General features: G+C 35.7%; 2 protein-coding genes across 2 annotated transcripts in view; both read right to left on the reverse strand.

The window, feature by feature from the left end:
- Positions 1 to 27122, reverse strand: part of SFMBT1 (Scm like with four mbt domains 1) — a 227305-nt gene that overhangs the window by 166517 nt on the left and 33666 nt on the right.
- LOC141496528 (scm-like with four MBT domains protein 1) overlaps positions 1 to 27122 on the reverse strand; it is a 79429-nt gene that overhangs the window by 18641 nt on the left and 33666 nt on the right. Inside the window, exons 8-16 of the mRNA XM_074199029.1 lie at positions 25186 to 25336; positions 21806 to 21888; positions 21019 to 21145; positions 19250 to 19363; positions 14097 to 14139; positions 10405 to 10469; positions 7280 to 7419; positions 998 to 1107; positions 4 to 132 (exon numbers count right to left, since the gene is read on the reverse strand). Of these exons, the coding sequence (XP_074055130.1) occupies positions 4 to 132; positions 998 to 1107; positions 7280 to 7419; positions 10405 to 10469; positions 14097 to 14139; positions 19250 to 19363; positions 21019 to 21145; positions 21806 to 21888; positions 25186 to 25336 (962 nt within the window). The remainder of the gene's footprint in view (positions 1 to 3; positions 133 to 997; positions 1108 to 7279; positions 7420 to 10404; positions 10470 to 14096; positions 14140 to 19249; positions 19364 to 21018; positions 21146 to 21805; positions 21889 to 25185; positions 25337 to 27122) is intronic.

Consider the following 27122-nt stretch of genomic DNA (forward strand, 5'->3'; position numbering starts at 1 on the left):
TCCAGAACCATCTGAGGACCAAAGAGATTAGGGCAGCATTCTAATTTTATACAGGTTTTTCGGCAGAAATCAGTCACTCGATCAGCTGTTCTCACAATCTCAACTGTAGCACGATAGCTTTTTCCTTTGTATCTGTCATTGGGGGAATTCAGATGTTAAAGTTATTTCATGAGTTCAAACTAAATAGAGGAAAAAGTCTTACTATGCACGCCAATCAGCCTGTTTCTTAAAATGTGCTGCATGTTTAACATACATTATAAGAAAGGAATTTTCTTCCATGACACTCAGTTTGAAAAAGACTGCTCATATATTATACTACTAAAATAATGCATAAAGAAGCAAAACATTTTTCTAAGAAAGAGAAATAAGCAAGTTTTGCCTTCTAGCCCTCAATTTAAATTCTTCATGTTGAAACCACTTCTAAAAAATGTTTATAGTTTAAAAATTTAATGTCACTTGTTACAATGTAGTAATATTATTCTATTACAAGTGAAGAACATTTATTTTGGTCTCTAGTTCTTTGTTTCCATGAATGTTTTTATATAAATGAGATCATTTTATTCTGTTCTCCCCATGATATACGGGATCTCTGAGTCAAAGGACTTGAAAGTTTTATTCATTTCTTTAGCAAAATTCTAAATTGCTTTTCAGAATGGTTGGACTATTCATACTTCCACTGTGGAACTATGGTTTATTTGTGCCTATATTTCTTCAGTCTCCCCAAGACTATTTCTAGCTTTTGTTATCTTTGCAAATTTGCTTAGAATGAGATAAAACTTTAGTGTTCTTTTGACTTGCATATCTCTTATTACTAGTTATGTGTACCATTTTTTCATATACTTAATAGCTCACAATTCAGTTTAATGTTATAGTTAAGATATTTCTGAAAACTTTGGTCCTCTAGAATTCAGAATGACATTCTAGAATCATAATCCTAGAGTTTCCTGCAGCAACCAATATGCATTTAACTACCAAAAAAGGAGCACAAGTAACATACTTGGCTTTTAGAGTTTCCCCATGTCCATGCCAAACAGAATCTTCATCTAGTTGAAGCTCCCGAAGAACACGGCTTGGTTTGTAGGCTGCATTGATTAGCAATGTGAGAACCTAAGAGTCATTTTAAAAAAAAAAGAGGCAGAAAATGTAACAGGGATGATAATAAAAGGAAATTAAGAAAAAATTAAGATTACTGCTAATATCAGCCTGATTTATTACTGCTAAGACATATCAGCAGATTAATTCCATTCAACTGTATTATTGAGTATCAAAACACCTAAGAGTTACATATGCACAAGTAGTAGTAACATTACTGAGGTCAGCAGCAGCTGCCAGGAGAGTCAAATCAAACAGAAACTAGAACCTCACTAAAAATTTCAAAACTTGGTTGTCAGAAATCATGTACCACTAACCTGAAATTCCTTAGTAGATAGACAGTTTTTATGATGTCACCTGGGCAAATCCCACAAAGCTCCAAGAATTACAAAGTTATCTTGTGACATATTTTGCTAGTCCAATCTCTTACTGAAATGCCTAACAGTGAAAAAGTTAACTCCTGTATTAAAAAACTGTTCCAGGGGCGGCTAGGTGGTGTAGTGGATAAAGCACCGGCCCTGAAGTCAGGAGTACCTGGGTTCAAATCCGGTCTCAGACACTTAATAATTACCTAGCTGTGTGGCCTTGGGCAAGCCATTTAACCCTGTTTGCCTTGCAAAAAAACCTAAAAAAAACTGTTCTAACTCATCCTTTCCCTATGAATAGAAAAATAAAGTGTGCAGTCTTTTGTGAGGGAGAGACTAAGTAACTTTTGCTAAGAGTTAAATGTCAATGGATGCTGTTCTTCGATAGTCTTTCTTTGAAAGTAAATAAAGTTCTTGCGGAACAGATTCCACACACATCTAGCATCTAGCTAGAGTGTCAAAAGTATCTCACAAGACAACTCATTCCATGACTAGATATCTCTTGTTAGAAAGTTCTTAATTAAACTAGCTAAAATGTATTGTTTTCAATTTCCATCAATTAATTCTGTTCTCTGGGGGAACAGAATAAATCTAATTAGAACAACCCTTCAAATATCAAGTCATACTATGCCCCAACCCTAATCACAACATGCACAACAATTCTCTTTTCAGGAAATCCTCTTTATTTCCTTTGCCAAAATCCAGATGTATTCTAGAGTCAACTTCCCCAGGGAGAAGACCATCAATAAATTCTCAGTGTGAGCTTTTATACTTCAGAAATCAGCAATCACTATTAATCAGGGCTGATTTACTATTTGATTTGATTTTCTAGACTTAAAAAAAATGAACAGGAAAATGTTAATAATTCTGATTAAGCTTAAAAGTGTATGTAAACACCAACATTTTTCCCACTAGAAAATGTGGCTGTTCAGCATGGGGGTGATGATCGGCCTTGATGGATTCACTCATTCCATCAGTGCAGCAATCAGGGAGAGTTTGGGTCTGTGTGCAATGGAGAATACCAGCTGTATCCAGAGAAAGAACTGTGGAGTTTGAGCAGAGACCAAGGACTATTACCTGTAATTTGGGAAAAGAACTGATGTCTTATTGTCTGATCTTGCTATCTCTTATGCTTTGTGTTTCTTCCTTAAGGATGTGATTTCTCTCACATCACATTCAATTTAGATCAATGTATACCATGGAAACAATGTAAAGACTGACAAATTGCCTTCTGTGGGGGGTGGGGGAGGGAAGTAGGATTGGGGGAAAGTTGTAGAACTCAAAATAAATAAAATCTTTAAAAAATCATTAAAGGCATTAAACTAATGTTAAAAAAAAAATGTGGCTGTTAAGCATTTAACAACACAGCCCCTATACTGCTCAATAAATACTGCCCAAATTCAGTTCAAGGACAACAAAAGTCATAGTAAATGCAGACTGAAGGCATATGACTTGAAGGGCTGATGTGGATAACTGACATTTTTATATCATTTTTAAGGATTGCAAAGTACTTTACTCATCCATTATCTCATTTAAACCTCACAATAGCAATGCAAAAACTAAACATGATTTGGTTTCATAATTAAGGTTTTGTAATAAACCTGATTATATAGTACAAGAAGACTGTCATGTCCTATAACCTGAAAACTCTCCTGGTATTAATGTGATCCCAAATGCATTAGTTTTTTGGGGAGCTACTACATCTAACACTTGGTTCATACTGCTCCTATAATTGAGTAAGATACCAAAGTCTTTTTCATGTGAACTGCTTTCAAGTGAGGTTTCTTCTAAATTCTGTATTCATAAAGTTGATTTTTGAACCTAAATTCAAGACTATTTATCCCTGTTCAATTCCATCTCTATCTCATGCTGAGGTTTTGCAGACTTGTTTTTGTTTTGCTTCCTTTTCCTGTTTAGCTAATATTCATAATCTAATATTTTATGAATGCAAGATAGATTTCCCATGGGCAGAATCAAAGTGATGGAATAGCAGAAAGAAGCAAAACCTAGTGTTCCCACTAAATGCCCTTCACAAAAAATCTACAAAATGAATCAGACCAAATTTCTGATTGGTAAATTCTTCCAGACAGAGATCTACAGACACTGGAAAAGTGATATAGTTTAGGAGCATGCTTCCACAGCATTCAGCAACTCAAAGAGAGCCAAGATGGGCACTAGGGTAAGAAAAGTCTCCATATAGTCACTCACTAACTAATCTGGGTCATACTGAATTAGAAATCTACATCGAGGAATGGCAAAGACAAACAGTTACTAAATGGGCCATAGCTCATATTGAGCAGGGTTCTAATCACAAAAGGGATTCAGTTATAGTCTCCTGCCCGGCTGAAGTTTGAAGTGGAATAACCAGGTCAAGTGTTCTGGATCAAAGGGAATCCTAGAGTTCAGTCACTCTGAACCTACCGGGGTTCCCAGGGGGATAGCAGTAGCTGAGTCCTGCAGCATTTGGGGAGCACAAACAAGTTAAAATACCCAAACCTGGATCAGGAGTGTACAGATCTCATCCAGGGGGGGTGGTAAGGAGATGCAGTCTAAAAAATCACATCATTTTAAGAGCACTGAAAGCTTGCAAGTCTCTAGAAGTAAAAGTAATAGCAGGACACAAAAAGACAGAATTAGAAGTTCTCAGAACCCAGCCCAAAATTCCTAAGTTTGTCTTGACAAGTAGATCCCATGTACTTTATATTGTCTATAGTTATTTTAAAAAGAATTTCTCTTTCTATTTCTTGTTACTGGACTTTATTAAATATGTATAGAAATGCTGATGAGTTATGTGAGTTTATTTTAGATTCTGCAACTTTGCTAAAGTTAATTATTTCAACTAGGTTTTTTTAGCCGATTCTTTAAGTATATGCATTTGCCTATTGTGATTCCTTTAATTTTTTCTTCTCCTATTTTTAAACCTAATATTTCTAGAATAATATTGAAAAATAGTGGTGATAATGGGCATTCTTGCTTTATCCCTGATCTCACTAAAAAGATTTATAGCTTATTCCAGTATAGATAGTGTTTGCTAATAGTTTTAGGTAGTTACCACTTATTTTAAGGAGAGCTGTTTGTTCCTTTGCTCTCTACTGAATTTAATAGGAATGGTATGGAATTTTGTCAAAAAGTTTTATCTACATCTATTAAAAATCATCATATGACTTTTATTATTTTCATATGGTCCATTATTATAATCAATAACTTTATACAGTCAATTATAATTTTCATAATTTTGAACTAAGCCTACATGCCTGGAATAAATTCCACCTGACTATAGTGTATGGTCCTTTTGTGATATATTGCTGCAATCTCCTTGATAGAATTTTATTTAAAATTTTTGAACCAAAATTCATTAGATAAATTGGTCTATGGGTTTTTTTTTCCTGTTTTGGCTTTTCTTTTTTAGATACAACATCATATTTGTGTCAAAAAAATTATTTGGTAGGATTCCTTTGCCTATTTGTTCAAGTGGTTTATTATTTGGTATTGTAATTAATTGTTCTTCAAATGTTTGGTAGAGGGGGCAGCTAGGTGGCGCAGTGGATAAAGCACCAGCCCTGGAGTCAGGAGTACCTGGGTTCAAATCCAGTCTCAGACACTTAATAATTACCTAGATGTGTGTGACCTTGGGCAAGCCACTTAACCCCAATGCCTTGCAAAAAAAATGTTAAAAACAGAGAGTCTACCTACCAAGACAAACACAGGAACTCTATGAACATAATTCCTAAACATTCTTCAGTGAGTCAGTCACATTGATTAAGTTGCTACCAAGTCCCAAGCACTGTGGCCTGGGCCCTGGGGACACAAAAAGAAGCAATAGACTCAGGGGAGTTGTTTGATAAGGCATGCCTTGTTCTGTGTGATACATATGTTCTATGGGAGGAAGACCCAGATTCCAATTTTGCCTCAGAAATTTACTGACCATATAATCCTAAGTAAACCACATGAGCTTTCTGGGCTTTGGATCTTCCTCCATAAAATGAAGGGTTTCGATTCAATAAGGGACCTTCATCCTATAAATACAGGATAATGTGAACCTATGCTTAGCAGATATGAAGCAGGGATATTATGGCTAAAGAAAAGGAACTCAAGAATTCTGGATCACAGAGGTGGAGATTAAAGTCATCATTGTAAAAGTGAGGCAGAATGAAAAGGGAATTCAAGGAACTTAAGAAAGTCCAGGCTACCTAGAGAACATCAACTTGCATGGTGACATACCCAGGTATAAAGCAGAGGCCAGAGTGAAGAAGGGAAGACAATGAGTCATAGAATGAACTCCTTAAAAAAGGAGGGAGAACAATCTGGAAATCAATATAAGACTGTGACAAGAAGTTAAAGAGAGATAAAAGAGAGATCATAGAGGGAAAGCTCACTGAGTGATGGTGGCAAAGGGACAATTTGGGAGTAAGGAGCAAACCTAGTAACAGAAAAGGTGACGAGGGATTCTGTGCTTCTTGAGAAAAAAACAAGTTTTCATTCAATCTAAAAAATGAAGAGAATATAAAAATATCTAAAATAACAAAAATTTATAGAAGACAGGGTTACAGAGGGTATGGGACTAAGAGTTTAGAGGATGATAACAATTATTATAGATAGGCAAGACTGAGGTGGCTGGGTATGAAAGTTTGAGAAAAACTGGAAAGGGAGAAAATTTTCAGTAGATAAAAAATCTGAAGCACACAGAAAAGGAGACAAGGGCAAATGTCTTGTTGAAATAAAAACGTGTAATACAATGGTGTGCTAGAGCCAGCTCAAACCAATTTGAGAGAGACAACTGTTAAATTTTCAATGTGAGAACATTTACATCTAGAAAATAAGCAAATGCTACAAATAAGCCTTTGATTTGATTTGTTGAGTTTTTAGAGTTAAAGCAATGGATTAAAAAAGTTAATAATGCAGATTAAATTTAAAAGTGTGACATGTTTACTGCCTCCCCCTCCCAGAGAGCCAAATGTTAAACATCTACCAGCACATCTCTAGTTATATCAATAACAATTCAGTTCACCCATCAGAAAAAGCAAATGTACTGTCAATAGTTTGACATAATTTATTCTGAACAGATATATGCCACTAAATAATCTGCTCAAACTATCTGCTTAAAATCCATTCAATAAACTAGAAATCAAACATTAAGAAATAAACACATTACAGAGTGATTAATCCCATTACAGAGAATATGGGGTTAGTTTCAAAAGTTAACTCATTTTAAATGGTATTATTTAAATTTAACTTTTCCAAAATTCAGATATTAAATTTTGAAAATGATTTTCATGTTAAAATTACATAATGCTATAAAAATACACATCTGCAAGATAAGAACCCTTCTAAGATGGTGTTTAGTACAGCTTTAAAATCAAGTCATTTTAGCTAAGCAACTTGATTCCTTAAGTTGCCACATTCAATACTGAACCAAAATCTATTTAACATCAGAAATGGAGTACATAATACACTGGAGGACTAAACCTCCAAAAAAAATAATAGAGTACTAGTTAGTAATGCTAAGAAAAGGAAAAATTCTGTATATTTTCTATAAAACTCTAACATAATAATAATCAGTGATGCTGGGCTGTAATTCCTTCATTTCCCTTCCAGGTATTTAAATTTCTGAACAGTTATACATGTACCATTTGGAACTAAGAGCGATAAGAAATCCCTAAGTTTGTATAAGCCAAGGACCAAACTCTTAGGGTCCCTTTTGACCTTATTTATTTTGGGGGTTTATTTTGGGGGGGGGGAGTAAAGGGGAGTTGAGAAAGCCTGGGTCTCCCTCCCTCTCCCAAGGCCAGAATAGCACCCACCGTTCTGAGGGCCCTACTTACCTCTTTAAGAACCAGAACACAGTTTCCTGGTCCTACACACTGAGGCAATTCAGCAATTCTTCCTTTGTTGAGATAAGGCCCTGAGAAGCAACGGTGGTTGAAGTAGATCTTTGGACAGAAGTATTTTCCATTGATTGTTACTGAAAAATGAAATGAAGTAAATATAGTTAACCCTGCTACATTGCAACTTTCACCACTGCAGTTTTGATATATCATGGGTTGGCATAAGAAGTTAAATAAGAATTCGGGGGAGTTTTGTAAAAGCTGCATACAACATTGCAAAGACCAGTTAATGACACAGAAAAAGTTTAGAAACTCAGAAATACATAAAATATATATATCATAGTATTGTATAATAACAACATATTTTATCTTTTAATGACATAGTAATTCAGACTTCTCTAGCACAAAGGGAGGGCCACAGAGGGCACCATACCCTTAAGCCCCATGACGTAAAAGGGATAACTGAATTCTATATGTAGTTACTTTTCATCCCATGCTTTCCTTAGATTCCTAGAAAACTCAAATAAAGTAAATTACAAAGAATTCTCTACACATAACAGTAGCTAGCACTTATATAGTAGTGCCTTAAAGTTTACAAATATCCTCTCATTTTATCCTCAAATCAACACTGAACTATAGGCATTATTAGTAATACTGCCACTGTACAGATGAGCAAAGGCAGGTAGATTAAGTGACTTATTCAGGGTTATCCAGCTACTATCTTAAATTGGATTTAATCTGCTCTTCCTGACTTCCAGTCAGATACTCTATCCACTGTGATACTTAGCTTAAGCCCAAGAGAGTGGCAAGGTCATAGAAATGTTCAGCTAGGTTTTTAGGGGTATTTTTATATGCAAAGTTCATTAGAAAAGCTGAGGTTCAATTAAGGGGTATATGGATCAAAAGAGGATGAAGGAAGTACAGGATTATTCCTACTTATGCTTCAGTACTTTTGATCATAAATATAATTATGAGATCAAATTCTATAATACATATGTATATGAAACATATTAATAAGGACTTACACTAAATATCTACTGGATTTACTAGAAGTTTTGTCTTAATATTAAAACTTGTTTCTAAAGCAAATATAGATAGGGTTAAAGATATATCTACAAAAATACAAGAAATTTTCAAAATTAAAGTAAACATTCTATACCAGTTAATTTCTTTAAATTAACAAGCACAATTATTTGAATCATACTTTATGCCTTTAATCAAAGACTTAAGGTTAATTATATTATATGTTCTAAGCAGAATGTATTTTAAATGTCAATGAGTATATTAATGGGGACAGACATGGTTTGGTTTTAATATTTATAATTTCCAGTCAAATTATTTTGATGTCAAGTCAAACATATGAATGCCTCCAATGTGTAGGCACTGTGCTGAGGATTAATTATTACAGGTTCTCTGAATACAAAGAAATTCAAACACAGAGTGAAAACCTTCAGGACTCTGAGATCTCAAGAGACAGAATGTCCCAAGAGGCCCTGGGAGCTGGCTAAGCAAGTCTATCACCCTATGCTTTCTATGGTCATGATTCTGGTCTTTTTAGTCTAGATTTCCTAGCATTTTCTGAGGCTCATTCATGTGGGAAGCAGAGGTGAGACTCTCTGAAAGGCCAATCTAGTGCTCCTAGGGAAGTCTCTGGTGTTTAGAATAGCAATATGGCCCATCTGTCTTATGACAAATACTTGAAGACAATTATCTTGTCTCCAATCTCCAACCCAGCCCCCTGGGACATGCCCAATTCTTCAAAGCCTCTTTTAGGAAGATTCAAGATACTTCTCCATTACAGGAGCCTTCCCCTCTAGCTTATTATCAATGTATTTCCTACAACATATTGCCTGGAATTGATCAAAACAATCTAAAATGTTCTGATCAGGGCAGGTATAAACAGCAGAATTATTACCTTCCTCATTCTGGACACTATAAAATTCATGTTTTGGTCACCATGTTGCAGTGCTGATTTATACTGGTCACTGCCATTACTTTTTCTTCTTAATGCTACAATCTCACATGCTCTCCCATCGCAACTTGTGAAGTTGATTTGGTCCTTAGTATTCAACACATTGACCCCCACTAAATGTCATTCTATTAGAATAAAGTCAACATTTTAGTTTGCAGGATCTTCTTCTGAATCTTGACTTTTATCTGGAGTTAGCTGTCCCTTTCATCTTTCTTTTATCTGCTCTGGTGTAATTCATAAGAGACATCCATCCAAGTCAACCAATTATTGACGATTCTTTTCCATCAGTTCTCTAGAGCTTCATTAGGCAAGTCATACAACAAACTAAATTTCACAGATAAAAACATGAAATTTATTTCTAAGCAAAATTTGGTTATAGTAAAGCTATTCATTCAGCATCAAGCACAAAACTTTTCCTTCTGACAAAGGCAACTGTTACTTTTAAAAGATAGAGTTGCTACAGCAACCAAAATATCACCAAGTATCAAATAATTAAAAAGTAACTGACTTTGGGGCAGCTAGGTGGCACAGTGGATAGAGCACCAGCCCTGGAGTCAGGAGGACCAGAGTTCAAATCCAGCCTCAGACACTTAATTGCCTAGCTGTGTGACCTTGGGCAAGTCACTTAACCCCATTGGCCTTGCAACAACAAAAACAAAAAAGTAACCTACATTTTACAAAAAAAAAAAAATCAACAGAAATTCTGGGAGCTGGCTTAGCATTTAATTTAATTAAGGAAAAAACAGTATACAAATCTCTCATTAGTACTATTTTAACCTTAAGAAAAACTTCATCATATGTTTTTCAAATTTAACTCTAATAAACTTGTATTACCTTACCTTCTAAAAAGGTCAAGTGGTCTGGCCAAGATGACAAGAATATCAATTAATACCTTTGTGCTGAAACCCAGATAAGCCTAATGATTATACTTTTATAGTTGATAATACAGCACAAAATCTGCATCTGTGGTCCTATACCAAGGATTTAAGATAAGGAGTTATCTAAGTGAACCTATTACCAAGGGATAATCATGAGGAGAACTGAAGTACATCTGTAGTGTGACTTCTTTAAGAAATCAATGAAACCAATTCTCATGTTCTACAAAGATCTAGGCTAGAGTTAGAAAAGCAAAAGTTTACTAATGACATACCTGAATCAGGAGGATTTGGCTCCTGGCTCTTCAGACTTTCATGGACCATTCTTGAAGGTATGATTCTGAGGTGAGAAAACAAAGAGAACAAAGTTTGCTATGGCTGTTGCTTGATTCTTTTAGTCTGAATGAAGAGACTTCTGTAACTCATGTAGTTAAAATAAATAAGAGAACGAAGGTCCTGAATGGCTAAATCTATAAAGGTAAAAATGCCTGTGAATGATGTCTTTTTTTTTTAATGCATGGTTACAAAACTAGAACGGGGCCTGGTAGGTTGGTAAGCAATCCAAATAAAGTCCTGGGATCGGTCTGCACTTTTCAAGTGATTTTCATTTTCAATGAAGAAGCAATATAGATAGAGATGTAGATAGATAGAGATGTAGATGTAGATATAGATGTAGATAGATTCCTTGGCTTTAAAAAACAAAGAAAATCTGAGGAAGCAACCATAAAGAACATCCATTTTTTTTTTTGCAATGGCTAGATTGCTTAAAGATGTTCAAATTTAGAAAAAAAATTAATAAAGACAATACTACTATGATTACCACAGTATATTCTACTCATGGCAAGCCTGAATAATTTCTCTTTTCAGAATATGTGCTCACTATATATTTGGTCTAATCTTAATAACAAAAATCAAAAAGGTCAATGTTCTCAGAAGTATTCAATTTATCTACAGAACAATATGCCTTAATAATAATAGTGATAACCAAAACTAGAAATTTATATAGTGCTTTAAGGTTTACAACATGCTTTACAAATAGCATATCATGCTATCCTCAAAACAACCCTGGGAGGTTTATTTCATTATCATCTTTGTTTTAAACATGAGTTAACTGAGACAGATTACCCAACCTGGGGTCTGGATACCAAGTTCAAATCTGGTCTCAGACATTTACTAGCTGTATGACCCTGGGCAATTCACTTAATACCTGTTTGTCTCAGGTTTCTCAACTGTAAAATGAATATAATAATGGCATGGCTGTAGTAAGGACAAAATAATATTTGGAAAGCACTAGTATAGAGCTTAGTATAATGCCTAGAGTACATAGTAAGAACCATATAAATGTTGGACTTTTTTTTTCCTGGAAAGAATGAGTACTATTTCTTTGGACACGTAATCCATCATGCCTTGCCAAATCCTAACCTTGAATTAATCTCACCATCTGCCTCCACTGTTCTTATTTATGTGTACCTGAAGAGAGCTAAAAAAAATATCATGAAACTATATTGCCTTGGGTAGACTAAAAATTTATGTTACATAATCTTAACTGGGCCCTCACTGCAGCAAGGCAATCCTTTTCACTATCCCACTCACCACAGCAGATATACCAAATCTTTTTATTCCTCCTTGACTCCTCCACAGCACCCCCACCCCCTGCCTGTTAATCTAATGGCCTGATGAAATACTTTGCTAAAAAATTGAGGCTATTTGCTATGAGATTACATCTAGTATTAACCCCCACTATCTCTTTAATCTTCATCATTTTCTCTCTACTGGCTCCTTCTCTGCTGCCTACAAACCCATCCTTAAAAAAAACCCTAAAATTTATTTGGTCCAACTATTCCTAATAGTGATTGTGTATGTATATATGTATATATATATATATATATATCTCCTCTACTTCTTTGCAAAACTCTCTGCAAAACAATCTTCATTCTAACTCCACTTCTCCTCCTAGCTTAATTCTAAAGACTTGCATTCTAGCTTACAACCTCATCATTCAACTGAAACTGCCCAATCTAACAGTCTTTACTTAGGCATTTTCTGGACCTATATACAACCTGAAACTGTTAACACACATCTAGTTATGCTCTCATCAGAATTTTTGTGACACTGCTCATTCTTGGTTCTCTTCCATCTAACCATTACTTCTCAGTTTTCTTTGTTGGATCTTTATCACAATTTACACCTACTAACAGTGGATGTTCACCAAATCTTGGTGGATCCTCTCCTCTTCTTCCTCTATACCATCTTGCCTGGTGACATCATCTGTTCCCACTGGTTTTAATTATCATTTCTACATGCAGATGACTCTCGATTATATCTATATCTATATCTATATCCATATCCATATCCATATCCATATCCATCTATATCCAACCCTAATCTCTCTCCTGAGCTCTAGTCTCACATCACCAACTACCTTTTGGGCATACTGAACTATATAATCAAGACATATCAAACTCAACATTCCTTAAACAGAACTCATTATCTTTCCCTTTCAAACCCTCCTTTTGTCCAGCTTCCTTATTACTGCTGAAGGTATTCTCCCAGTTGCCCAGGCTTACAACCCTTCATTGTGATTCTCAATTCTCTAACTCTCACCCCAGAAAACCAATTTTTTTGTCAAGTCTTGATATTTCTACCTTTGCAACAGCTTACAAATATGACCCCTTCCTTTTCCCCACACAACCATTACTCTTGATTTAGGATTTCAACACCTTATATTTGGACTATTACAATAACCTGCTGGTTGGTCTCTCTACCTCAAGTCTCCCCACCCCCACTATAATCCATTTAACAGCCAAAATTCTTTTCTAAAAGCACACACCTAATCATGTCACCCCACTCCACTCCCATTGATAAAACTCCTTATTACCTTAAAAATCAAATATGAACTCCCCTGTTTGGTCCTGAAAGTCTTTCATAAGTAGACCCTTTCCTACCTTTCTCATCTTTTTACTTTACTCTTCTCTATTTAGGATCTCCACCAGGTACACTGGTTTACTTCTAGTTCCTTGAATACTGACATTCCACTTTGCTTCTCCATGCTTTTTTCACTAGCAGCTCACCTCCTGGTATCCTTGGCTTCTTCCTTTAAAACTCATTTTTGCAGGAGGTTTTTCCCAATCCTCCCTGTCTTCCCATAACATTTACACACTCTGTTTTATATAAACATAAGGATCTTCTCAATTACTTGTGAGCTCTCTGAGGACATGGCCTAACTTTTTAAACTTTCTTTACAGTCCCAGAAATTATGTACTGTGTACATAGTGAGTGCTCAATAAAGGCTTCCTAACTATATTTTTTCCAGAAAGGACAGAATTAACCTGCTAGGAATCATTCTTCTCTGCTGGTCAGGTACAGGATTCTCATCTCTGAATCTAACTAGGAAGCAGAGTTATTACCCATTCCTCTCTAGTCAATATTTTTTTCTGGTCATTGTCCCCATTTCTCTGAAGATGTGATCATCAACACCTTCTTAAAACAATTATCTCACTTTTTAACTCAGAGGCATATATAATGGTACACATGGTCCTTTCTACTTCTTTAGGAATTTAATATTGGATGAAAACTGGATAAAAAAATGGACAAAAAAAAGTATAATTACAATAGTTCTAAGCCCGCAGTCAAGAAAATATCTAATATTCAAACAAAGGTTTAGTTCTCTAACTTAATTGAAGCTTATGTTGATCTCTAGGTAACTGTTAGCATCTTTAGATCTTCCTTATATTCAAGTAAAACTTGTTGCATTTTTCTTTAACACTTCTCTTTCTAAGATGTATTTTTTTAGGATGTACTTTTAGAATAAGAAGATTATCACATGCTGAAATAAAGTCTTATGTTCACAAATTATTTATATTTTAGAAAAATATACATAAGGCATGTCTCTCCTCTTAAATGATTTCTTTTTCTCTAAAATTAAAGTCCAAATGGTAATTACCAGGAATGCTATTGTTTTACTTACTGTTTTTCTGGTTGAACCACTGCAACTTTCCTCTGTTTATTCACTACAGGAAAAAAATGCATATAAATGTCAGTCAATGCCATTAGAAAAATAAAGGCAAAGAGTCATAAATATCAAATAAACATAATGCAAGTCAAATTTCCTTTTATCTAATTTTGCACTGCTGGAAATCAATTAAGGAATAAAACAAAATAAGATTTTCATAATTACAGATTAAACTTACATATATTCCAAATTTTTGGCAAGAAAGGGAAAGAAAAAACCTTGCACTACAGCTCAATCATCTGCTATAAGTTTTTAGAGATGGAATTTACCAAAGTAAAAGTGTAAAGGCATTCAAGGGCATTATGTAGATTTTTTTAAAAAAAGGAAGAAATGGGGATAAAACACTGCATTTTAATCTACTACCACTAAATTGCAAGAGTCTTTTCTTCAATTGTGAGCTAAGTCTATTCCAAGCAATGTGTCTGTAATGGAATCTGGTCAGCATGTCCTGTCCTTCCTGTTCAATGAACCAGTAGTACAAGAATAGCATTATCTCGAAAGGCAGTTTAAGAAGTTACTGAAAGATGACAGACATTTTGCAACATATATACATACATACATACACACACACACACACACACACACACACAGAGAGAGAAAAGGAACTTCATACAAAGAAGAGTTAAATAGAAAAAAAGCAGCAGTTTCTAAAATAAATTATACAGGCATTAATATGACTATCACAGATGGTACAGTGAAAAGGGCACTAAAATAGGGGTCAGAAGACCTGGATTTGAATCTTAGTTCTACCAATTCATCTTTGTAGAATTAAGCAAATTACTTTATCTTTTTGAGCCTCAACATACCCTAAGACCTAGATGAGCAATCTGCTCAGAAGAGATACTGCATGAGAATTCCATGAGAAAAGAATGGTTATCAAAGTCCTACAGTAGTGCTAGAGGAACAGGTTATCTGGGTTATATGTTCCTCACATATATCTTGCCAACACTGTATTCTAAATGTGTGTCAAGAGTTGACACTCTTCCAGTGGTCACTGTACTTGTGGAAAAGTGTGGCCCAGTCTTAGGAGGGAATTGTTACTTTGCTATTTCAAAAAATGTCTTTGCTTTGAATTATTTGTGACTGCTAGTTGGCAATGGGAAGGAAATGCATTGATGGGAGCTCACAGGCAATAGTTTAAAAAAGTGGTTCCACAAAGTTCCCTGAGAGTGTCTGAGTATCCAACCTTAAGATGCTCACTTATTTTGGCATAGTGGATAAAGCACCAGCCCTGGAGTCAGGAGTACCTGGGTTCAAATCCGGTCTCAGACAGACACTTAATAATTACCTAGCTGTGTGGCCTTGGGCAAGCCACTTAACCCCGTTTGCCTTGCAAAAACCTAAAAAAAAAAAAAAAAAAAAAAAAAAGATGCCCACTTATCAAGTGAGTATCCCAAGAGAAAAGAAAAATATTGCATTGAAAGGGAACATTCATACTGGTAGTAGAACCAAGCAACAGTGAAACCACAAAAAGCCAAGAGAGGCAATTCCGAACAGTCTTTCTTCTTTTTCTTTTTAATTTTATTTTATTTAAGGCCATGGTGAGGAGGGGTATTAAGTGACTTGTCCAAGGTCACACAGCTAGGCAATTATTAAGTGTCTGTCTGAGGCCAGATTTGAATCAGGTCCTCCTGATTCCAGGCTGATGCTCTATCCACTATACCATCTATCTTCCCCTTTTCTTTTTTAAATTTATTTTCTTTTTTTTTCTTTCTTTTTTTTTTTTTTAGGTTTTTGCAAGGCAAATGAGGTTAAGTGGCTTGCCCAAGGCCACACAGCTAGGTAATTATTAAGTGTCTGAGGTCAGATTTGAAATCAGGTACTCCTGACTCCAGGGCCAGTGCTCTATCCACTGCGCCACCTAGCTGCTCCTTAAAGTTATTTTCATCCATATGCACATGTATATTTTTAAGTTATAAAATTTCCTTTCACCCTCCCTTCCCACCTCCACATCCCCCAGCAGCAGTCAGGTTAGCACTGTATGTACATAAGTGACCACTGTCAAAAGCTTGAGAGATGACTTCAAAGAGAATGAAAACTGAAGAAAAAATCCTCAGAAAAAAAATCTCTCTCCTTTTAGATACTCATACCACTTCACAGTTCACTGTAATAGTCCAGGGAAAAGGCAATGAAGATCAGAACTCAACTGATGGTTATGGGAGTAGAAAGACAAGGTCAAGGAAAAAAAAGATATTATGGAAGTAGAAACACTACAATTTGACTGACCAGTGTGCAAAATTAAGAGTCCAGAGTAGCAATGAGTTTTTTAAGCCAGAAAGACTAGAAATAATGATAGCAAGCAATTATATGATCTGCAAAGCATTTTACAAATATTATCTTATTTAATCCTCTTATGAGGATTATTTTCAATTTTCCCTTACAGATAAGGAAACTGAGGCTAGGAGGTTAAGTAGTTTACCTAGGGCCACATAGCAACTAAGAGTCTGAGGCAGAATTTCAACTCGGGACTTTTTAAATACAAATTCAGCGTTCTATCCACTAAGTCAAGAAAAATGGAGGAATCTTTGACAGAATTAGGAAAGTCTGGTAAAGGATAGGATTTGGAGAGAAACACGTTTTGGACATGGTGCTAAGTTTAAGGTATCTTCACAACAACCAGTTTGAAATGTCAAATGGTTGTTAGCAATGAGCTCAGAAAAAATAGATTAGGATTAAATATATAAATATAAATAAATAATATTAATATTAAATATAATTATTAAATATGTAAATTGGTAAATAACCTGCAAGACAATGATAAGAGCTGATGAGATCAAGAAAAAGTGGAGAGAGAAATGTAGAAAAAAAAGGCTCAAAATCTCACTCTGACTCACACACAAGGAGCCTGATATAAACACTGGGCCAACAAAGGAGTAATCAGAAAGATAAGAAAATTAGGAGAAAATAATTTTCACAAAAACTCAGAGAACAGAGAGTAAGTATCTCAGAGGCAAGAGGGTGTCCACTGTGTCAGCTGCAGTGGAGAAGTAAAGAATGATAAAAACTGAGAAAATTAAGCTTTTTTGAGTAATAAAGACATCAGATTTCAAAAGATCAAGCAAATAAGAGTAGAAATATCAAAACTTTCCAAACTAACTTACATATTAAACATAACACCAGCCTTACTTGGATGCCTATTTGTGGTTTGGAAGTTACTTAAAATCCTCAAAGATTATGTCAGTGAAACATGAACTGATGCAGGTTCTATACTGTGCTAGAAAAACTTTTAAAATGGTCCCCATAAAAGATCATTTAGGTCTTTCAAGAACCACAGAGAAGGCTAGCCACTTGGTGATGATTTTTTTTTAAGGACCTCATAATCCATGAAACAGAGAAAAGTAAAAAATGAACTCTGTCCCACATAAACCCATGCTTCTGCAGTGACAGTAACAGAAGGCAGAAAAGAGAATGCTTAGAATCTCTCAGTTTTGATTTTTTAAAAAATAAAAATAAAAAAAGGCTCCTTGGAGAATTATGATTTCAATTTAGACTGAAGAATGAGTAATATATAGAGATGGAAGGGAAGAGGGAATCATACTAGCAAAGCATTAAGGACAAATAAAGTATGTTTTGAGGAGAATGGGTCAACAGGTTTGGCTGGAGAAGAGACCTGGGAAAAGCATTTGAAGGTGGGCTGGGTTCAGGTTGTGAAAAATCTTGAACTCAAGCCTAGGGAGTTTGGACTTTGCTCTATGGTCATAGGGAACTGGAAGTCCTGCAGATCTGAAGTAGAAAATGAAGGAAAGAGACAAGCCATTGGTTCCTAACACTGTGAAGAAAAGGGAATGGGACAACTTTTATCACTATGGAGATGAGACTTTTTTTCCTTCTTTGAGTAAACCACATAGCTTTCAGATCATCAACCAACTTTAACTAATGATTGTTGGGTAAAATGATCAACAAGAGGTAAATCATAGCAATTGATATCTTTTCTATAAATGAAACCAGAAAGAAAAAACAAGTTATAGCTAAACAAAAAAAAAGGGTGGCTCACAGGGACTCTGATGAGATCCAATTTTTCTCTCTGCTGAGCCAGGACCTCTAGCTCTTATTTGCTGTCTAAACTTCAGGCATTTTGCTTTCTAAATTGGTATTCTCTCTGCTATTTGACTTAGGACATGATGACGATGATGATAATCCTAAGTGCCAGGCACCATGCTAAACACTTTACAATTGTTATTTGATCTTCATGAGCTAGGTGCCAATATTATGATACTAATTAATAGGAATTCCAATGAATAGAAGAACTTTATAATTTTAATATCAAAATACAGTTATGCAAAATTAAGTATCTCTTCACATTAGCACTGGATTAAATTAATATGTTGGCACTTTTCTCTGAAGAACTTAAAAACGCAATATCAATTTAAATGTAATGAGGAAGAGGGGGGAAATTGGCTATCAACAGTTTTTAGGATACATAAAAGGCTTCACATTATCTAGAGATAGGATTAAAAAAATTCCCTCCCTAAAAATTTCACAGAATTAGCCAGGAGAGGGACCAGTATCTTTGGGGCAATTAAAATGAGGTGTCTATGACTAATCAGATATCTGATCATAGGCAAGGAGCAGATGAGATGTATTTGTATCCTGTCATCTTGACTTTCTATAGCTTCATCCCACAGATTCATTAAACTTAAACTTCATTTCTGGGCCTAAAAACTAGTTGAACACATTAAGACTAAAAGAAAAGCTTTGTTAGTAGACATCTTACTGCTGAGAAATTTTAAATGAAGAAATTCAGACTCTTACCCTGGTAATAAGTAGAAGCTCAGGAGAGCTATCTAGTGAACTATGCTGACTGACACCAAAGCTTCCTTTTCGCCCTTTTCAGTTTCGCTCTTGTAGTAAGGACTCGTTGCTGATGTTCCAGCTGAATAAGAGCCTTCTTCATGACTTACATGAAGCTAGCTGAGAGGTTTTATTTTTACCACTGTAAATTCTTTTGTGATCTGATAACTGAACACATGGTGGGGCATGATTAGAATTCTAGAGTCTATATATGAATCAAATGTATCAGAAATTCTGAGGCGAGATGCTAGTAAGACTCATCATAACTGGAAGCATTTTTATAAGAACCATCCCCTGGTCCTCAAACCCAGTCATACCTACTGCTCGACGAGGAGATCGGAGCTGGTATCCATTAGTTTCACACCAACTCACAGGGAAGATATTCATGGATTCCACACTCACAATGAATTCAGGGATTGGTTTTTTAGAGCCTAATAAAAATTTTAAAAGTTAGCCTGTTAGTCTATTTCTAGATTCTATGTCTTACTACTCTTCTATACCAACAATGACATCAACAGAGAGCAGACTGTGTCATTTTCTATCTTTGTATCCCCAGTGCTCTGGAGGCATGGTTACTATAATGGAATAAGTACTTAACAAAGATTTGTTGGATCACATATTTTGTTTAATAGGTCACTTCGAGACAAAACTCCTGGTTTTCCATACCTTGGAATAAAGCATGCACAAAGTATTGGAGCATTTCATGCTTTAAGGTACACAAAAACACTTGACATGTGTCATCACAAAACCCTTATGAGATAGAGGCTCTTGTTATATTCATTTTACAGGTGAAGACTCGTTTAAGATCCCATCTCTAGGCAGGAGACATGCTCAACTCCTCCTCACTGCAGGCCTGGCATTCTCTCCAGTGCACCAAGCATTCGGAGAGCACCAGAAAAGAAAATCTACCTCTTGAAAATAAGAGAGCAACAAAAAAGGAAAACCAATCAGCCCATTCTAAAGTACCAAGAGTTCTCCCTATAATACAAGGGCATACCTAGTAAGCAAAAAAAGAGAGCAACAAAAAAAGGAAAACCAATCAGCCCATTCTAAAGTACCAAGAGTTCTCCCTATAATACAAGGGCACACCTAGTAAGCAAAAAAACTCCTTTATTAGAAACTCTAACTCAATTCATTGCTTAAATGTACTGAAATAGTGCATGATACAAATTAAAAAATATTAAATATTTAAACAGAAATTCTACACAGTTCTTACATTTACCTGGATTGCTACTATAAAAATGGAGAGCAGCAACCTATTTCCAAAACCTAATGCTCTGGCACTCTGGACCTCTCTCAGCTCCCCTCTGCCTCCTAACTCCCCTGGACTACTTCAAGTATCAGCTCAAGTCCTACCTCCCCAATCCTCCTTCACCTAGCCTCTCCCCTTGTCCCCTCTCCATCACTTGTCCAGAGGGTTTACACGCTGTCCTTTCCAGTCAGCTGACTGTAGGGGGAGCTCCTTGAGGGCAGGGACAGCTTTTCCCTCTCTCTGTATTCCCAGCCTTCCCACACAAAGCAAGTACTGGATAAACACTTGAGGACTTACTGACTTAGCAGCAAGATATGAAACAGGGATGTAACAAAGACAACTTTAGTCTTTATTCCTAGCACAGCATTTTCCACAAGGAAACTTCACTGGCAGCAGACATTTATAATACTATACAGTGCCTAAATGTACCTTATCTTCCTTCCTTCACTTTTCATTTCAAAAGTCACAAAAAAAGATACTGGTTAGGATAGACAAAAACCTAATGTCTAGAGTAAATATAGGTCCCACTAATTATTCTTAAATAATCTTGTCACCCCCACCAAAAAATTATCATCTGATATGTAAAATTTCCCTTTCAAATGATGTGTATTAAATCACATAGTCCATAAACATTTGAAAGATCAAAACTGGCAATTAAAAAGTTATGCTTTAGTCTCAATTTCACAATTAGCCATTAAATGAGTCCTGTTCTTAATGATTTGATCTGTTTGATACACAAAGAAGAACTAGCTACTTCTAAACAAAATAAAAATCAAGGGAAAAAAAGAGAACATGCTCACAACAAAACTGACAAGCCCTCTGGGCAGCACCTACCCTCCAACTGGAGCCACAGATATGAACCTTTCACTGCAGTAACAGTAGCAACACATACTTCTTCAGGATCAGTAGGATTCACTGCCTCAAGCTTCATGTTCTCCTTAAAGCCATGGTCTGAAATTGGCTGAAAAAGAATATGAATCAAAACTCCACTGCAGGGAAACAAAAGGCACTTGGGAAGAAGGATGCCTTCTAAGCATTATCTCCTCAGACAATTGGGCAATGAGTTCTCAGGCAGGGGCCACTTCTTGCCTTTTTTTTGTATGCTCACTGTTTATCACTGGGCCTAGCAAATTGTAGGCCTTCAATACTTCCTGATGGATTAAACAAAAGGCAAGCTAAAAATACCTTTCTTTTGTTGCTGTTCCCTTGACACATCTTACCAAAAAATTTTAACTTTTCTACTTCTATCAATACTTTAAAAGTCAATTAGGAACACAGTTCTATAGTTTTAGTGTGTATGCACATGTGAAAAGATGCTTTAAATACATTTTATACAGCAATTTTCTCCTATTTAGCTTTATAAGTTTTCCAGGTTGAACTTAAACTTTTCCCAAAAATCAGTAAGATCTCAATTTGTGATGTTAGACATAAAGCTGATTAGATAAAAATAAATCATTTAAACTTAAGAGCAAATGCATTTTTCTCTAACCCTCTATAATTCTTTAAATGTGTAACCTGGTCATAGTCTAAATAGATACAATTCATTTTGGAATAACTTTAATAGGAAATGGGATGGAAATTGATATAAGAACAATGACCCCACAGACAGAAAGATGCTTACCAAAGGAAAGCAACTTTGTGGAGCAGCTTCAGCACCACACTGTTTGAGGTAGTCTGCCCAATCAAAATCCTGATTTGGGTAGCCTAAAAAAACAGCAAAAACATATATTTTATTTATGCATATCTAGGTACTTTAGCATCCCATAAGTCATAGTGAGTCTTCTTTAATCAAGCTGTCAATTTTCATTCTTCAGAAGTCTTACACACACACACACACACACACACACACACGTGCACACATCCACCCACCCCTATACTTCTAATTCAATTTACTAATTAAAAAATTATCTAGAGTAAGAATGGCTACTGAAGTACTTATTATCATTGTTTCAAACTTTAATTCACATTGTATAGGCATTATATAACAATATATACGTACACCTCTGTATGTATGTCTACATGTTAAAGGATTCTGAATTAGATAAGTACTTATGCATATTTGAAGGGTATTTTGGTATTTTAGAGAAAAATACATTAACTTAAATTTAAAATGAAATTAAGAGACATGGATTTGAATCCTGGCTCTAACAATTACTAGTCATAAAAGCACAGACATGTCACTTCACCTTTCAAAGTCCTGTTTTCTCATCTGTAAAATAGAGAAAATACCTATAATTATAGACCTCACAGGGACAGCTTTGAAAAAGTTCCTTTTTAAGCTTTAAGGTGCCAGCAGAAAATTTTGGTGGAGCCAGAAACAAAGTAGCAGCCCCTAGGTCAGGCAAGAGCTCAATATGTCTCAGAATGTCAGGGAGCATTATAGTGCTGTGAGAAACCACACATAGGAACAGTTCAGAGAAACTCATGAAGAAGACTTAACAGGAGAACCAGGAAAACAAATACACAATCAATGCAACAATGTAAACAGAGAGTCCTATCAAACAAAACTGAATATCGTCTAATTATAATGACTAAGAAGCTTGAGCCTAGTGAAGAAGAGAAGAAATGTATCTCTCTCCTCCCCCTCATTACCTGTGTTCATGTACACAGAATATTGCATGCACTGTTTTGGGAGTTGTTTTTTTCACTTTGTTACAAAGAATAGATGGACTGTTAGGTTGGAGGGAAGGATATATTCAGAAATGAACATTCAATGAGTGTGTATATAAAATAATCCTGCCTGAATAGGCGCTTCATTTATTATGTTATATTTAGTTCTGAACACATATACAGAGAACATACTCCATTATTACAACAATATTATTAAAATTATGTAAAAATGAAAACTCTCCATGTATTTATACTTACTTTAATAGGTTATATCATAAAATTACAGTGCAGTCAAATAATTCTAAATTTGTCATTATGAAATAGTCAGTGCAAAAAATTTGTTCTAAGGCTCTCACACTACTTTAAAGGTGAGATGAAAATAAGCACTTAGTAAGTCCCAAGTGCTGCTTTTATTCTCTACAAAACTACAACGTCTTACTTGATGATGCTGCTCTTCAGCAGAAGGCCTCACTCATAAGCACCAACAAGAAGAGCTGCTCCTTTCCCACTCACTGTGAAGTCTAGCCTCCCTCTCCAAGACAGGAGCATCCTCACATTGTATGAAGACAGTCAACCACGTCTTGCCTTCCAATTGTGAAGGTGACCTATGGCTCTGCCTCAGGCCCTCCTTTCTCCTCTCTCCAACACTTCCCTTTTGAACACCTCATCCATTCCAAAGATACACAGTTGAATTCCAAGTCTATATATTCAGTCTTCCTAAATGGCAGCACCATACCATCAAATGTCCATTGGACATTTCCACAGCACCTCAAATTCAGTGTGCCCTAAACAGAACTCATTAACTTTTCCCACAAACCTTCCTTACTTATTTCTATTAAGTAAGCTCCCTTCCTTCCAGTCCCTTGATTTGCAACCTAGAAATCTCCCTTAACTCTGAGTCTCATTCTCTCCCATTATATATCCAAATCCAACATGTGTGGCCAAATCCTGTCAACTCTATCCCCAGAATATCTCCTGCATCTTTCCCCTTCTCTCCATGCACATGGCCAACACTGACAGGTCCTCACTGCTTCTTGCTTGGATACTGCAAAAGTCTCATCACTGATCTCTGCTTCAAGTTGGTCCCCTCTCCAGTGCATCATCCACTACTTTCAGAATGCTATTATTAAAGTACTAGTCTATATTATGTTTAATTTTTAAAAAAAGTTCTTATGTAATTTTACTAAACTTTTATATTTTATTTTTTTCCTTAAGGATATGATTTCCTCTCTTAACACATTCAATTTTGATCAGTGTACAGCATGGAAGCAATGTAAAGATTATCAGACTGCCCTCTGTGGGGGATAAGCAGGAAGGAAGCGAGATTGGGGGGAGGGGACTGTAAAATTCAAAAAAACAATAAAGTACAAGTCTAATCATGTCAGTCCCCCATGTCAAGATGCTCTGGTGGTTCTCAATTGCCAGTATGAACAAATCTAAATTCCTGTTTATATTTAAAGCATCTCACAATTAGTCTCCAGTGTACCTTTCTGGAATTATTACAAATTATTCTCCTTCACAATCTCTTCAAGTCCAAGCAAATTAGCATGTTATTTTGCTCCCATCTTTGTTTCTTGTCATATGTTGCACTCTTGTCTGCAGTGCAACACTCCTTTCTAATATGAAGCCTTTTTTGATTTCCCCAAGTTGCTATCCCTTCCCTCAAAGAATTACCTTATATTTATTTGCTTAATATACATTCATTAAATACTTGTATGTACATGCTCCATTTTCCCCAGGAGAGTGTTTTTGTCCTTGTCTCCCTAGCCTGGTACATAGGAACTTAATAAATAGTTACTGAATGATTGATGAAGCTCAATGAAATGTACCTTCCAAATCAACTTTATAGATCTGGGTACCAATGTTCATCTAATGTGCTAATTTTCTTTCAACTCCTTAATATTTCTTTATTGGAAATCTATAGCTATGCCAACTTAATTTTAAGAAGATATCAAAGAGAGAGCAGCTAGATAGTGCAGTGGAGTCAGGAAGACCGGAGTTCAAATCCAACCTCAGACACTTAATAATTGCCTAGTTCTGTGACCTTGGGCAAGTCACTCTTAACCCATTGCCTTAAATAATTTTTTTTTAGGTTTTTGCATGGCAGTGGAGTTAAGTGGCTTGCCCAAGGCCACATAGCTAGGTAAGTATTAAGTGTCTGAGGTCATATTTGAATTCAGGTCCCCCTGACACCAGGACCAGTACTCTATCCACTGCACCACCGAGCCACCCCAAATAAAAATTTAAAAAAAAAAAAAAGAATATGTCAAAGAGAGCAGAGAACAAGGAATGGAAAGAGAAAAATAAGGATCCTGAAAAATGTTCCTTGACAATAAATCTTGATTCAAGGATAAGATCAGAGTTCACAGGTTCAACTAGAAAGGTACATACCAGGAGGGGGGCTGAGATGTAAACCATTTTTTAAACTCCAATGTACTGGGAAAATGCCAGCACTATTAACATGACAAACAAAGGATCTTCTTGTGGGATTCTCTGGTCGCAAATCATCAATTTCCACCAAAAAATATTTTTCATTGAACACCTGTAAGTTTAATCAACAGAAATTAAGTTCAAGAAACATTAAATGATTTCTACATGTGACTCTTTTTTTCTGTTTAATATTTTATTTTACTTTATTTTTCACCAGTTACATGTAAAAACAAAGTTTTAACATTCTTTTTTTAACTTTGAGTTCTGATTTCTCTCATTTCCTCTAATCCCACTCCACCTCATTGAGAAAACAAATTATCTGATATAGGTTAAAAATGTATAGTCATGTAAAACCAAAATAGTCATATTGTGAGAATAAACATAGCCCTCCCTCCTCCCCCCCAAAAAAAGAGAACCTCAATTAAAATAATTTTTCTTAAAAGTATGCTTCAGTCTATTAAGATACCATCAGCTCTGTCTTTGGAATGGATTTCAGAGTAATCTTGGGTCCCAGTATTGCCAAGAAAAGGCAAGTCATTCACAATTGATCATTCTGCAATATTGCTGTTACTTTGTATGTGGTACATTTCTCATTCACCTGCTCATACAAGTGTAGCTAGGTTTTACAAGGAGCATCCTGTTCATCTTATCTTACAGTAGAATATTATTCCATCATAATCACATGCCACAATTTGTTCAGATATTTTCTAACTGACGGGTATCCCCTCTATTTCTAGCTCTGTACTACCAGAAAAGAGCTGCTATAAGTATCCTTATACATGTAAGTCCTTATATAGGCCTGGTAATGGCATTGCTAGGTCAAATGTCTACATATGACTTTCAAGGACAAGTGTCTTAAACAACTATGGCTAATTCCATGCTTACCAATTATAAAGACACAGGAACATGAGCTCAAAAGACTATGCTTAACTGGGATCCCCAGGGACTGAAAGGAGACTTTCACTAAGAACACTAATTGGTATTACTGACAAAACCCTTTCTGGGGTAGGAAGTTTAAAAAAAAAAAATCTTAGAAGCCTTAGAACAGTTCCTGTAGCTCTGTGGTACCTCAGGGATGAAACAATCCAATTCAGCAAATGTGTATTAAGTACATCTACAGAACAGACTAGACAGATCTCAAAGCTAAAAAGCATCTCAGAAATCACCTAGTCCAACCAAACATGAACTCTTTACAATAACCAGAAAAAGTCTTACTATTCTCTGCAGAGAAGCCAATGTGTGGAACCAATTCTCCTTTAGGACACCTCTAATCATGAGAGAATTCCAAATGTGTCTCCACCTCAAGGCTCCTAATTCTGTCTTCTAGAGCCAAGGAAATGAAGACTAATCTACTTTTCCTTCCATAAAACAGTCTTTCAGATATTCTTAACAGTTATATTTACCCTCTACTTTTCTTTTCTCAAAACCTCTAATTCTTTCAGTGCTCATACAGCATGGTCCCCAGTACCCTCACCATACTCCAATTTGTCAATGTCCTGATTAAAATGTGGCACTCAGGGAAAATTCCAGATTCAGTCTTTCCACAGTAGAATATAAAAAGACTATTACCTACCTCATTTTTAATTTACAATGCTATTCCATGAGCCAACCTCTGTGATTTATTTTGCTATTTTGGAATATTTTAATTTTTTTTCCAAAGCTGGATTCCAATCATAAATGTCATTCTATCAGGCCTCAACAAAATGATTAATATGCCTTTTTCTCTAAGATCTCCAATACTTTGTAATTTCCCTAGATTGTGTATATTTGTGAACAGATCATCTATGGTCACATAGCAAATATTTAAATGAAAACTCTGAAGGTCAAAGTGGAGAAGGGGTTCTGTTGAGTCCCTTTCTGGACTCCCTCAATCTTCCCCAGGTGAGCTCTGGAGGGGC

Source organism: Macrotis lagotis, chromosome 8 (genome assembly GCF_037893015.1).
Source record: "Macrotis lagotis isolate mMagLag1 chromosome 8, bilby.v1.9.chrom.fasta, whole genome shotgun sequence".
Taxonomy (NCBI): domain Eukaryota; kingdom Metazoa; phylum Chordata; class Mammalia; order Peramelemorphia; family Peramelidae; genus Macrotis; species Macrotis lagotis.